Here is a 13,570-nt window from a genome sequence, read left to right as displayed (position 1 = left end):
AGGTCCTATCAGCCGTATATAACGCATCCGTATTATCCGGCTTTCTACGGCCGTACAAAATCGCAGCATGCGCAAATAATATGCCAATGAAAGTCTATGGGGGCGAGAAAAATACGGAATACACACGGACCAGCAGTGTGACTTGCGAGAAATAGCGGTGTTAGAGAGAAAAGCCGGCAATTCAGTGCGGTGTACAGTAAAATCACACTGACAGCTTACAATAGAATAGGTAGAATAAATGTGTACACATAGAATAGGTATATATATATATATATATATGTCATTGAGACACATATATGTATATATATTAATATTTCATACAGCGCTAGATAGCTTTAAAGTCGGTAATTCAATTGCCGGCTTTTGCTATCTCCTTCCTAAACCCGACATGATATGAGACATGGTTTACATACAGTAAACCATCTCATATCCCCATTTTTTTGCATATTCCACACTACTAATGTTAGCAGTGTGTATGTGCAAAATTTGGGCTCTGTAGCTATTAAATTTAAGGGTTAAATGGCTGAAAAAATTGGCGTGGGCTCCCGCGCAATTTTCTCAGCCAGAGTAGTAAAGCCAGTGACTGAGGGCAGATATTAATAGCCTGGAGAGGGTATGCAAAAAAAATGGGGATATTACATGGTTTACTGTATGTAAACCAGGTCTCATATCATGTCGGGTTTGTGAAGGAGAAAGAAAAAGCCGGCAATTGAATTACCGGATTTTCACATATCTCGCACTGAATGAAATATAAATACAGTGTGTATATATATATATATATATATATATATATATATATATATATATATATATATATATATATATGTGTGTGTGTGTGTGTGTATATATATATACAGTTAGGTCCATATATATTTGGACAGAGACAACATTTTTCTCATTTTGGTTATAGACATTACCACAATGAATTTTAAATAAAACAATTCAGATGCAGTTGAAGTTCAGACTTTCAGCTTTCATTTGAGGGTATCCACATTAAAATTGGATGATGGGTTTAGGAGTTTCAGCTCCTTTACATATGCCACCCTGTTTTTAAAGGGACCAAAAGTATTTGGACAGATTCAATAATTGTAAATAAAATGTTCAGTTTTAGTACTTGGTTGAAAACCCTTTGTTGGCAATGACTGCCTGAAGTCTTGACCTCATGGACATCACCAGACGCTGTGTTTCCTCCTTTTTGATGCTCTGCCAGGCCTTCACTACGGTGGTTTTCAGTTGCTGCTTGTTTGTGGGCCTTTCTGTCTGAAGTTTAGTCTTTAACAAGTGAAATGCATGCTCAATTGGGTTGAGATCAGGTGACTGACTTGGCGATTCAAGAATATTCCACTTCTTTGCTTTAATGACCAGGCCAATTTTTACAATTCTGACCACTGTCCCTTTATGAGGTTATAACTCCGAAACGCTTCAACGGATCCTGGTGATTCTGACATTGTTTTCTCGTAACATATTGTACTTCATGATAGTGGTAAAATTTCTTTGATAGTACCTGCGTTTATTTGTGAAAAAAACGGAAATTTGGCGAAAATTTTGAAAATTTCGCAATTTTCAAACTTTGAATTTTTATGCAATTAAATCACAGAGATATGTCACACAAAATACTTAATAAGTAACATTTCCCACATGTCTCCTTTACATCAGCATAATTTTGGAACCAATTTTTTTTTTGTTAGGGAGTTATAAGGGTTAAAAGTTGACCAGCAATTTCTCATTTTTACAACACCATTTTTTTTTAGGGACCACGTCTCATTTGAAGTCATTTTGAGGCGTCTCATGATAGAAAATGCCCAAGTGTGACACCATTCTAAAAACTGCACCCCTCAAGGTGCTCAAAACCACATTCAAGAAGTTTATTAACCCTTCAGGTGTTTAATAGGAATTTTTGGAATGTTTAAATAAAAATGAACATTTAACTTTTTTACACAAAAAATTTACTTCAGCTCCAATTTGTTTTATTTTACCAAGGGTAACAGGAGACATTGGACCCAAAAAGTTGTTGTCCAATTTGTCCTGAGTACACTGATACCCCATATGTGGCAGTAAACCACTGTTTGGGCGCATGGGAGAGCTCGGAAGGGAAGGAGCACTATTTGACTTTTCTATGCAAAATTGACAGGAATTGAGATGGGACGCCATGTTGCGTTTGGAGAGCCACTGATGTGCCTAAACATTGAAACCCCCCACAAGTGACACCATTTTGGAAAGTAGACCCCCTAAGGAACTTATCTACATGTGTGGTGAGCACTTTGACCCACCAAGGGCTTCACAGAAGTTTATAATGGAGAGCCGTAAAAATAAAACAAAAATTTTTTCCCACAAAAATTATTTTTTAGCCCCCAGTTTTGTATTTTCCCAAGGGTAACAGGAGAAATTGGTCCACAAAAGTTGTTGTCCAATTTGTCCTGAGTACGCTGATACCCCATATGTTGGGGTAAACCCCTGTTTGGGCACACAGGAGAGCTCGGAAGGGAAGGAGCACTGTTTTACTTTTTCAAGGCAGAATTGGCTGGAATTGAGATCGGACGCCATGTCGTGTTTGGAGAGCTCCTGATGTGCCGAAACAGTGGAAACCCCCCAATTATAACTGAAACCCTAATCTAAACACACCCCTAACCCTAATTCCAACGGTAACCCTAACCACACCTCTAACCCTGACACACCCCTAACCCTAATCCCAACCCTATTCCCAACTGTAAATGTAATCTAAACCCTAACCCTAACTTTAGCCCCAACCCTAACTGTAGCCCCAACCCTAACCCTAACCCTAGCCCTAACCCTAGCCCTAACCCTAGCCCTAGCCCTAACCCTAGCCCTAACCCTAGCCCTAACCCTAGCCCTAACCCTAGCCCTAACCCTAGCCCTAGCCCTAACCCTAGCCCTAACCCTAGCCCTAACCCTAGCCCTAGCCCTAACCCTAGCCCTAATGGGAAAATGGAAATAAATACATTTTTTTTTATTTTTCCCTAACTAAGAGGGTGATGAAGGGGGGTTTGATTTACTTTTATAGCGAGTTTTTTAGCGGATTTTTATGATTGGCATCCGTCACACACTGAAAGACCCTTTTTATTGCAAAAAATATTTTTTGCAATACCACATTTTGAGAGCTATAATTTTTCCATATTTTGGTCCACAGAGTCATGTGAGGTCTTGTTTTTTGCGGGACGAGTTGACGTTTTTATTGAAAACATTTTTGGGCACGTGACATTTTTTGATCGCTTTTTATTCCGATTTTTGTGAGGAAGAATGACCAAAAGCCAGCTATTCATGAATTTCTATTGGGGGAGGCGTTTATACCGTTCCGCGTTTGGTAAAATTGATAAATCAGTTTTATTCTTCGGGTCAGTACGATTACAGCGATACCTCATTTATATCATTTTTTTATGGTTTGGCGCTTTTATACGATAAAAACTATTTTACAGAAAAAATAATTATTTTTGCATCGCTTTATTCTCAGGACTATAACTTTTTAATTTTTTTGCTGATGATGCTGTATGGCGGCTCTTTTTTTGCGGGACAATATGACGCTTTCAGCGGTACCATGGTTATTTATATCTGTCCTTTTGATCGCGTGTTATTCCACTTTTTGTTCGGCGGTATGATAATAAAGCGTTGTTTTTTGCCTCGTTTTTTTTTTTTTTTTCTTACGGTGTTTACTGAAGGGGTTAACTAGTGGGACAGTTTTATAGGTCGGGTCGTTACGGACGCGGCGATACTAAATATGTGTACTTTTATTGTTTTGTTTTTTTTATTTAGATGAAGAAATGTATTTATGGGAATAATATTTTTTTTTTTTTTCATTATTTTGGAATATTTTTTTTAATTTTTTTTACACATTTGGAAAAATTTTTTTTTACTTTTTTACTTTGTCCCAGGGGGGGACATCACAGATCAGTGATCTGACAGTTTGCACAGCACTCTGTCAGATCACTGATCTGACATGCAGCGCTGCAGGCTTCACAGTGCCTGCTCTGAGCAGGCTCTGTGAAGCCACCTCCCTCCCTGCAGGACCCGGTTCCGCGGCCATCTTGGATCCGGGGCTGGAGGGAGCAGGGAGGGAGGTGAGACCCTCGCAGCAACGCGATCACATCGCGTTGCTCCGGGGGTCTCAGGGAAGCCCGCAGGGAGCCCCCTCCCTGCGCGGTGCTTCCCTGCACCGCCGGCACATCGCGATCATCTTTGATCGCGGTGTGCCAGGGGTTAATGTGCCGGGGGCGGTCCGTGACCGCTCCTGGCACATAGTGCCGGATGTCAGCTGCGATAAGCAGCTGACACCCGGCCGCGATCGGCTGCGCTCCCCCCGTGAGCGCGGCCGATCGGCTATGACGTACTATCCCGTCCAGGGTCAGATAAGCCCAGGGCACCTCGACGGGATAGTACGTCTAAGGTCACAGAGGGGTTAATAAACTCCTGTGTTGCTTTGGCTTTATGTTTTGGGTCATTGTCCAGCTGTAGTATGAAATGACGACCAATCAGTTTGGCTGCATTTGGCTGGATCTGAGCGCACAGTATGTCTCTGAATACCTCAGAATTCATTCGGCTGCTTCTGTGCTGTGTCACATCATCAATAAACACTAGTGACCCAGTGCCACTGGCAGCCATGCATGTCCAAGCCATCACACTGCCTCCGCCGTGTTTTACAGATGATGTGGTATGCTTTGGATCATGAGCTGTACCACGCCTTCACCATACTTTTCTCTTTCCATCATTCAGGTAGAGGTTGAGCTTGGTTGAATGTTCTTCCAGAACTGTGCTGGCTTTTTTAGATGTTTTTTAGCAAAGTCCAGTCTAACCTTTTTATTCTTGATGCTTATGAGTGGCTTTCACCATGCAGTGAACCCTCTGTATTTACTTTCATGCAGTCTTCTCTTTATGGTAGATTTGGATATTGATACACCGACCTCCTGGAGAGTGTTGTTCACTTGGTTGGCTGTTGTGAAGGGGTTTCTCTTCACCCTGGAGATTATTCTGCTATCATCCACCACTGTTGTCTTCCGTGGGCGCCCAGGTCTTTTTGCATTGATGAGTTCACCAGTGCTTTCTTTCTTTCTCAGGATGTACCAAACTGTAGATTTTGCCACTCCTAATATTGTAGCAATTTCTCGGATGGTTTTTTTCTGCTTTTGCAGCTTAAGGATGGCTTGTTTCACCTGCATGGAGAGCTCCTTTGACCACATGTTTACTTCACAGCAAAACCTTCCAAATGCAAGCACCACACCTCAAATCAACTCCAGGCCTTTTATCTGCTTAATTGAGAATGACATAACGAAGGGATTGCCCACACCTGTCCATGAAATTGCCTTGGAATCAATTGTCCAATTACTTTTGGTCCCTTTAAAAACAGGGTGGCACATGTTAAGGAGCTGAAACTCCTAAACCCTTCAACCAATTTTAATGTGGATACCCTCAAATGAAAGCTAAAAGTCTGAACTTCAACTGCATCTGAATTGTTTTGTTTAAAATTCATTGTGGTAATGTCTATAACCAAAATTAGAAAAATGTTGTCTCTGTCCAAATATATATGGACCTAACTGTATGTATATATATATATATACAGTATATGTATATACAGTATATGTGTCTCAATGACATATATATTTATATATATATACTGTATATATGTTTTAACGAACATTTGAGCCCATAAATCCATTAGATGTCGGTTTTGCAAGCCTGCGAGAAAATATCGCAGTACGGATGCCATACGGATTACATACGGAGGATGCCATGCGCAAAATACGCTGCCACACCCTGCCTACAGAGGAGATACGGATCCCTATTTTGGGAACATTTCTGCATATTACGGCCGTATTGCGGCCGTAAAATACGGACCGTATTGTCTTACGTCGAGTGTGACGCCGGCCTAACATGAAGTACAATATGTCACGAAAAAACAGTCTCTGAATCAGCGGGATCTGTTAAAGCGTTCCAGAGTTATAACCTCATAAAGTGACAATGGTCAGAATTGTAAAAATTGGCTCGGTCATTAAGTACGAAATTGGCTCTGTCACTAAAGGTACCTTCACACTAAACAATTTAACAACGATATCGCTAGCGATCCGTGACGTTGCAGCGTCCTGGCTAGCGATATCGTTGTGTTTGACACGCAGCAGCGATCTGGATCCTGCTGTGACATCGCTGGTCAGAGCTAGAAGGCCAGCACTTTATTTCGTCGCTGGATCTCCCGCTGACATCGCTGAATCGGCGTGTGTGACGCCGATTCAGCGATGTCTTCACTGGTAACCAGGGTAAACATCGGGATACTAAGCGCAGGGCCGCGCTTAGTAACCCGATGTTTACCCTGGTTACCAGCGTAAACGTAAAAAAAACAAACACTACATACTTACATTCCGGTGTCTGTCCCCTGGCGTTCTGCTTCTCTGCACTCTCAGCGCCGGCCAGCCGTAAAGCACAGTGGTGACGTCACTGCTGTGCTTTACGGCCAGCCGGTGCTCACACAGTGCAGAGAAGCACAGCGCCGGGGGACGTACACCGGAATGTAAGTATGTAGTGTTTGTTTTTTTTTACGTTTGCGCTGGTAACCAGGGTAAACATCGGGTTACTAAGCGCGGCCCTGCACTTAGTAACCCGATGTTTACCCTGGTTACCAGGGGACTTCGCATAGTTGGTCGCTGGAGAGCTGTCTGTGTGACAGATCTCCATCGACCAAACAGCGACGCTGCAGCGATCGGGATCATTGTCTAGATCGCTGCAGCGTCGCTAAATGTGAAGGTACCTTAAGGGGTTAAGACTCATTTTATTTATCTTTTTTTTGTTTGTTTTTTGTCTTTAAAACCAACTGCCATATCAGTTTTATTTTCTTTTTTTTCTTTTTTTTCATGCTCTTCCAGCGGCACCTAGTGCACATGCTGGGTACTAAATTGTCAATTCCATTATAATGCATACCTAACCAATTCTACATATGACCAAGTTTTAAACGAAGCCTTTCACGTTAACAGCACCCACAGTGGTCAAATCACAAAAAAGAATGTGAAAAAAACAGCAAACAAAGCCGTTGCAGACTAACAGAAAAAAATACGCATGGGGATCTAGACAAATATCTAAAGAAGAAATCAGACTCCTCACAACTAAATCCTTAAAATGTGCAAAAATTGCACACTGTAGTGACATCATTATGGTGGACTTATCACTGCTGCAGGCCGAGATTAGGTGATTAGTTAGCCAATAAAAGTATAAGTATACTGGGGGATCCCAACTGTGAAGGTGGGGAAACCACAAAGAATTCTACAGAGAATTGTATTATTTTGATCATCTCATTTGATTTTTTTAACCTAGTAAAACCTATCTAATCCCCTATCTCTATCCAAATCTCAGAATGATAATTTGATTAGGGATTAGCAGCTAAATTGTCCTTCCTTGCTAAATAAATGTAAAGATTTCATGATAAAATTTGTAGCATCAGTTTATGTAAATACCATAATAGGGAAAAATTGGATCTCATGATATAATGCTAATAAACTCCATAATCAGATTTTTTTTTGGCATGCAAAATTATGTTTTTATTTTTTTTTCTCTTAGGTGCATGGGAGGAACTTGCTGTCAATTGATTTTGACAGAAATTCTCATACAGAAAAAATATATGATGATCACCGGAAGTTTACTCTAAGGATTGTCTATGATCAATTAGGGCGACCACTTTTGTGGCTTCCAAGCAGTGGACTTGCACCTGTTAATGTGTCTTATTTCTATAATGGTCGCTTATCTGGACTTCAGCGTGGAGCAATGAGTGAAAGAACTGAGATGGATAAACAGGGGAGAATTATTTCTCGTGCTTTTGCAGATGGAAAGACATGGAGTTATACATATCTTGAAAAGGTAAGAGGTGATTGCTCATCAAATGTAGTACTTAAAGGACACATGTCAGTTGCATTAATGCTCCCTTTACTGTACACAGCGTAAATCAGAAATCTTCCTTCTTATTGCGTATATTTTTCATTTTGAAATGCCATACCATTTCAGATAAAACATGCTTTTAAACTGACAGGTCTTAGCCTATGTGTGTGCATAGGAGAGATCTATCAGTTAGGGGAAAAATGCGGGAAGAAGCTGCCAGCCACCTGCCCCTTGGTATAGTCATCCTAGATGCATTGTACCCAGCCACCAATTCAAAGTATGTTTTCAACATGAAACATACATGGTTGCAATAAACGAGTCACTCCCTTATTCGTGCATGCTACTGAATTGGGCAGCATGAATAACAAGTTCTATTTAAACAGAACCTAGTAGATGGATTGAAAGCAGAATATTATGTGGGGTATAAGAACTGAACTTTATGAGGAGTATTGTGGTTTCTTCATATGCAGATTCTGATTGACAGTCTTCTCTGTACAAACACTGATACACAAGGAGCTGGTAATCAATATAAAAGTCGAAAGCAGGACTTTCATAACATCTCTCTAATATCGTGCTGGGGTATGTTCACATTGTGCGTGCACCACATATCAGTTTTTCATTGGGCTCCAATATGAAGTGACCCATGATGAGGCCATTCAATCTAAGTAGACAGATGAAATTACTCTGTGCTCTATCTTGCCTCTGCTTCAGTAGAGCCACATTTTTCAGGCAGGCACAAAAGTGAACCTCTCTTCTGTCCACCTTAGAAAGGTGAATAATACAGAAACGGAGGCCTGACAGGGCACAAAGTGATGCCATCTGCCTCGTCTATGGGGTCTCGCTAAGTTCTGTTTTCTAGGGCTTCAGATAGAAGCCCCACTGTCAAGACCAGGAGCTCTATCTTGCCCAAAATGCTAGTGGAGCTTGGAGCTTTAATGCCATCTAGTATGGCAGCATGGGTGTGACATCGACCTATATTTTAACTATGAAAAAAAGGGGTGGAGGGCAAAGGAAAAGTCAGCTTACTACATTAAAGTGCACCTTGGTTTGATGTAGATCATTGCATGGAACCGTTCTAGTCAGGGACGTGCAAACTCAACAAGCAGAAAAAAAGGGGAAATTGTTCTCCAACAATGATAGGTTCAGTTATAAAAGTAAAAAAAATCATTATTTAGGTATTATTGAAATACACTGGTCACCAAAGAAATCCAGGGTACATAACCAACGCGTTTCACCTACAAACCTTAATCATGGTATGTTGCTTGTTGATATTTTCACTATCCTTCAGCCTGATCCTTGTATTGACTTAGCTTCCTGACCATCCTCTGAAAGCCTGCTCCACTGGCCAGCATCTGCCCTTTGTACCCAAGGCAGAGGTCTCATTGTAAGTCCAGATCCCTATTCAAAGCTTAAAGGGTGAAGGTGAGTGTAAGCTATGGGATCTTTAATAGTGGCTAGTGATAATCCTTTGAATGAGAAAAACTTTATTAAGAGCTGCCAGGCTATCACAGACAGTGCCCCGTGATAATTATAAATTGAGGTTGGTAAAGTTCCAGTCTCTGGGTTTCACACTGTGACAAAACACTCTGGGATCGCCTTTGCTGGGGTCAAAGGACACGTGGTTTGTGCATTGAATCTGAGGCGTACAGCAGGTTTCTGAGCAGGCTGACCTCAGGTCAGATTTATTAACGTAAAAGCAACACAAAAAACAAAACATAAAAATAAATCCTAGCCTGTCCGGCACTAACTAAACAAATACGTTGCTATCTCAACAACTGGGGGGGCTTCTCCCACCCAGCTAACATCACACAGATCTTGAGCAGAGCTCTTCACTCACGTTTGTCTCACACAGGCAGGCAATCTGTGTGCCCCAGGCAGACACTGGAAACACCCAGCTGGTCATCTTTTATTCCTGCAATCATTAACCCATTAGCACCCTGAAGATACTGAGTGGCCTAATTCACATAGGACAAACACCTGGGCGAGATATACCTGCCTCCAACTAACACACCAGCATGAGTCTTACATATCCCCCCCCCCTTGCTCAGACCACTCCGGTCGAGCAAGAACACTTTTGAAACAGTGCACTCGGGATAGGGCATCGGCGTTCCCCATCTGCACCCCAGGTCGGTGCTCCACCGTAAAAGAGTAAGCCTGCAGGGCAAGGAACCACCGGGTTACCCGACTATTACGGTCCTTGTGGAGGTGCATCCACTTGAGAGGGGCATGGTCTGTGACCAGCCTAAACTTCCTACCAGCCAGGTAATACTTGAGGGAGTCGAGAGCCCATTTAATGGCTAGGCACTCTTTTTCAACCACCGCATACCTCTGCTCATGTACATTCAGTTTCCGACTGAGATAGAGGACCGGGTGTTCGACTCCGTCCCTTACCTGGGAAAGTACAACTCCGACACCAGTATCAGAGGCATCAGTTTGTACCACAAACTCGCTGCTGAAATCAGGAGTCACTAGTATGGGCTGAGAGCACAAAGCCCGTTTCAGGCTGTGGAAGGCCTCTTCAGCAGCTGAGGTCCATTTTACCATGACGGAACCCTTCCCCTTGGTAAGATCCGTCAAGGGAGTAGCCATGGCTGCAAAATTGGGTATGAACCGGCGATAATAGCCGGCAATCCCCAGGAAAGCCTGCACTTGTTTCTTGTTCACTGGTTGTGGCCAGCCCTGAATTGCCTGTATTTTGTCGATCTGGGGTTTAACCACTCCTCGGCCAATCACGTAGCCCAAGTATCGGGCTTCTTCAAGCCCGATGTGGCATTTCTTGGGGTTTGCCGTTAAACCTGCATCTCGCAGGTCATCAATCACCGCTTGTACCTTCTGGAGATGAGTTTCCCAGTCCATGCTGTAAATTACGATGTCATCCAGGTAGGCAGAAGCGTACTGTTTGTGAGGCCTCAAGACTCGATCCATCAATCTCTGGAACGTTGCGGGAGCTCCGTGAAGTCCAAACGGCATATAGACATACTGGAACAGACCTTCCGGTGTAGCAAATGCCGTCTTCTCTCTGGCCGCCTCGGCCAGAGGAATCTGCCAGTACCCCTTTGTTAAATCCAGGGTCGTAATGTATCGGGCTTTACCAAGCCGGTCGATCAACTCATCGACCCGGGGCATAGGGTACGCATCAAATTTAGAAACTGCATTCAGTTTCCTAAAGTCATTACAAAACCGGATGGAGCCATCCGGTTTAGGTATCAACACAATTGGACTGGACCAGGCGCTGTGTGACTCCTCAATGACTCCTAAGTCCAACATTGCCATCACTTCCCGGGAGACGGCTTCACGGCGGGCTTCCGGAATCCGGTAGGGCTTCACATGAACAGTGACGCCAGGCTCTGTGACAATCTCATGTTTCACCAACTTAGTCCGGCCAGGTTTTTCGGAGAAAAACTGTCGGTTCTGTAACAAAAATTGCTTAACCTCAGATTTTTGTCGTTCTGAGAGAGTCTCAGCAACCTGCACCTCTGGTACAGTAGGTGAACAAACCGGACGGGGCAGATCCGCCGTTAGGGCAGAGCGGTCTTTCCAGGATTTTATCAGATTCACATGATAAATCTGTTCCGGTTTTCTCTTACCCGGCTGGTACACTTTATAGTTCACTTCACCAACTCTTTCTCGGACCTCAAATGGGCCCTGCCATTTCGCCAGGAATTTACTATCCACCGTAGGGATTAGGACCAACACCCTATCGCCGGGTGCAAATGTACGGACCTTAGCGCCTCTATCATAACTTTGCCTCTGGGCTCCCTGGGCCTGTAACATATGGTCCCTAACAATGGGCATGACAGCGGCAATACGATCCTGCATTTGTGTTACATGGTCGATCACCGTTTTAAAGGGAGTGACTTGACCTTCCCAGGTTTCTTTTGCAACGTCCAGCAGTCCCCGGGGACGACGGGCGTACAACAGTTCGAAAGGCGAAAACCCTGTGGAAGACTGGGGAACTTCCCTAATGGCAAACAGCAAATAGGGTAACAAGTAATCCCAGTTCTTCCCATCTTTGTCTATCGCCTTCCGGAGCATCTGTTTTAAGGTTTTGTTGAAGCGCTCAACCAGGCCATCTGTTTGAGGGTGATAGACAGACGTACGCAACGGGTCTATTTGTAAGAGCCTGCAGAGCTCCTTCATTACCCTCGACATAAAGGGAGTCCCCTGGTCGGTGAGTATCTGTTTTGGAATTCCCACCCGACTAAACACTTGTACCAATTCCTTGGCGATTGTCTTGGTAGCTGTGTTACGCAAAGGGACGGCTTCCGGGTAACGAGTGGCATAGTCCACGATGACGAGGATATGTTGGTGCCCACGTGCGGATCGGGGAAGGGGCCCAACCAAATCCATCCCAATTCTCTCAAAAGGGACCCCGATGATAGGAAGGGGTACCAAAGGGCTATGGAAATGAGATTTAGGGGCCGCGATTTGGCACTCTGGACAGGACTCACAATAGTTACGCACATCACAATGTATTCCAGGCCACACAAAACAATGCAATATCCTTTCTGTGGTTTTCTGTACCCCCAGATGTCCCCCCATTATATGTCCGTGGGCCAAATCCAGTACCTTCCGCCGATAAGGTTTGGGTACCACTAACCGTTGCACTGTGTCTTCCCCTTTTTTTTCTACCTGGTAGAGCAAATCATTTTCAAGAACCATATACGGGTACGCTAGCCTAGTGTCAGGTTCTACGGGTACCCCATCTATCATTTTTACATTTTTCCTAGCCGGAGTCAGGGTAGGATCTTTCATTTGCTCGCTGTGGAAGTCATCCACCTGGACTCCCAAATCTGGCAGGCAGGGTGCCGGATGGCTGTCTGCCTCCGCCTCTCGCTGAGGTTCCTCAGTTTCCTCTGTTTCCCCTGCCATGACGGAGAAGGGGTACTGAAGGTTAGATTCACTAACCTCCCCAGCAACATCTTCCTGTGGGGTCTCCTCTAGGGACTCGGGACCTCCAGATGGCATGGGAGAAGATTCACGGGTACAGCTACCGTGAAGGAGCAACTGATTCTCCCACAACTGCCAGAAATAGGGAAAATCCCTTCCCAGGATTACATCCTGTAACAATGCGGGAACGAGTCCCACTTTATGCTGCACTGACCCATAGGGAGTAGAAATCCATATGACCGCTGTTAAGTACGAGCGGGTGTCACCATGCACACACGTCACAGAAAACTTGTCAGACGGACCAGACGGAAGTGCCACCAGACTAGCTTTCACCAGAGTCACCACACTTCCAGAGTCTAGTAATGCCACAACCTTTTTCCCATCAACAGATAATTCACACAGGTGTTTCACTGTATCATTTTGACCCGCATTCACACTCACTAGCTGTGTAACCAAAGACATGCGTTTTCTAGAGTCTATATCGTCGCACTGCATGGGTTCAGCGGTAACAGGACAGTTCGCAGAAACATGACCCTTCTCATGGCATCGGAAACACCTAACAGGTCCCCTACTGAGACCACCGTCCAATACTCTTGGTCTCGGAGTGCGAGCAGTCCCGGACTCCTCCCCCACAGTTTTAAGCGATTTTCCTTCACCCGTGGTCCCTGGAACAGTCTTACCGGTTCCACGAGGAGGAGGCACAGACCGGGGGTTGGCGGTGTCGTCGGGAAGTCCTTCTGCCACGGAATAACGCTCGACCAACTCCACAAGTTGATCCGCTGTCGTGGGATTTCCTTGGCTTACCCACCTTTTC

At 44.0% G+C, this 13,570-nt stretch overlaps 1 protein-coding gene across 4 annotated transcripts in view; it reads left to right on the top strand.

Moving 5' to 3' along the window:
• TENM2 (teneurin transmembrane protein 2) overlaps nt 1-13,570 on the top strand; it is a 3,136,407-nt gene that overhangs the window by 2,950,239 nt on the left and 172,598 nt on the right. For all 4 annotated transcript variants that reach the window (XM_069763919.1, XM_069763918.1, XM_069763915.1 and 1 more), the window contains one exon: nt 7,552-7,848. In XM_069763919.1, coding sequence (XP_069620020.1) covers nt 7,552-7,848 — 297 coding nt within the window. The remainder of the gene's footprint in view (nt 1-7,551; nt 7,849-13,570) is intronic.

The sequence above is a fragment of the Ranitomeya imitator genome, chromosome 4 (assembly GCF_032444005.1).
Source record: "Ranitomeya imitator isolate aRanImi1 chromosome 4, aRanImi1.pri, whole genome shotgun sequence".
Taxonomy (NCBI): domain Eukaryota; kingdom Metazoa; phylum Chordata; class Amphibia; order Anura; family Dendrobatidae; genus Ranitomeya; species Ranitomeya imitator.
Note: the sequence above shows the minus strand (reverse complement) of the source record. Positions and strands in the feature narration are given on the sequence as shown.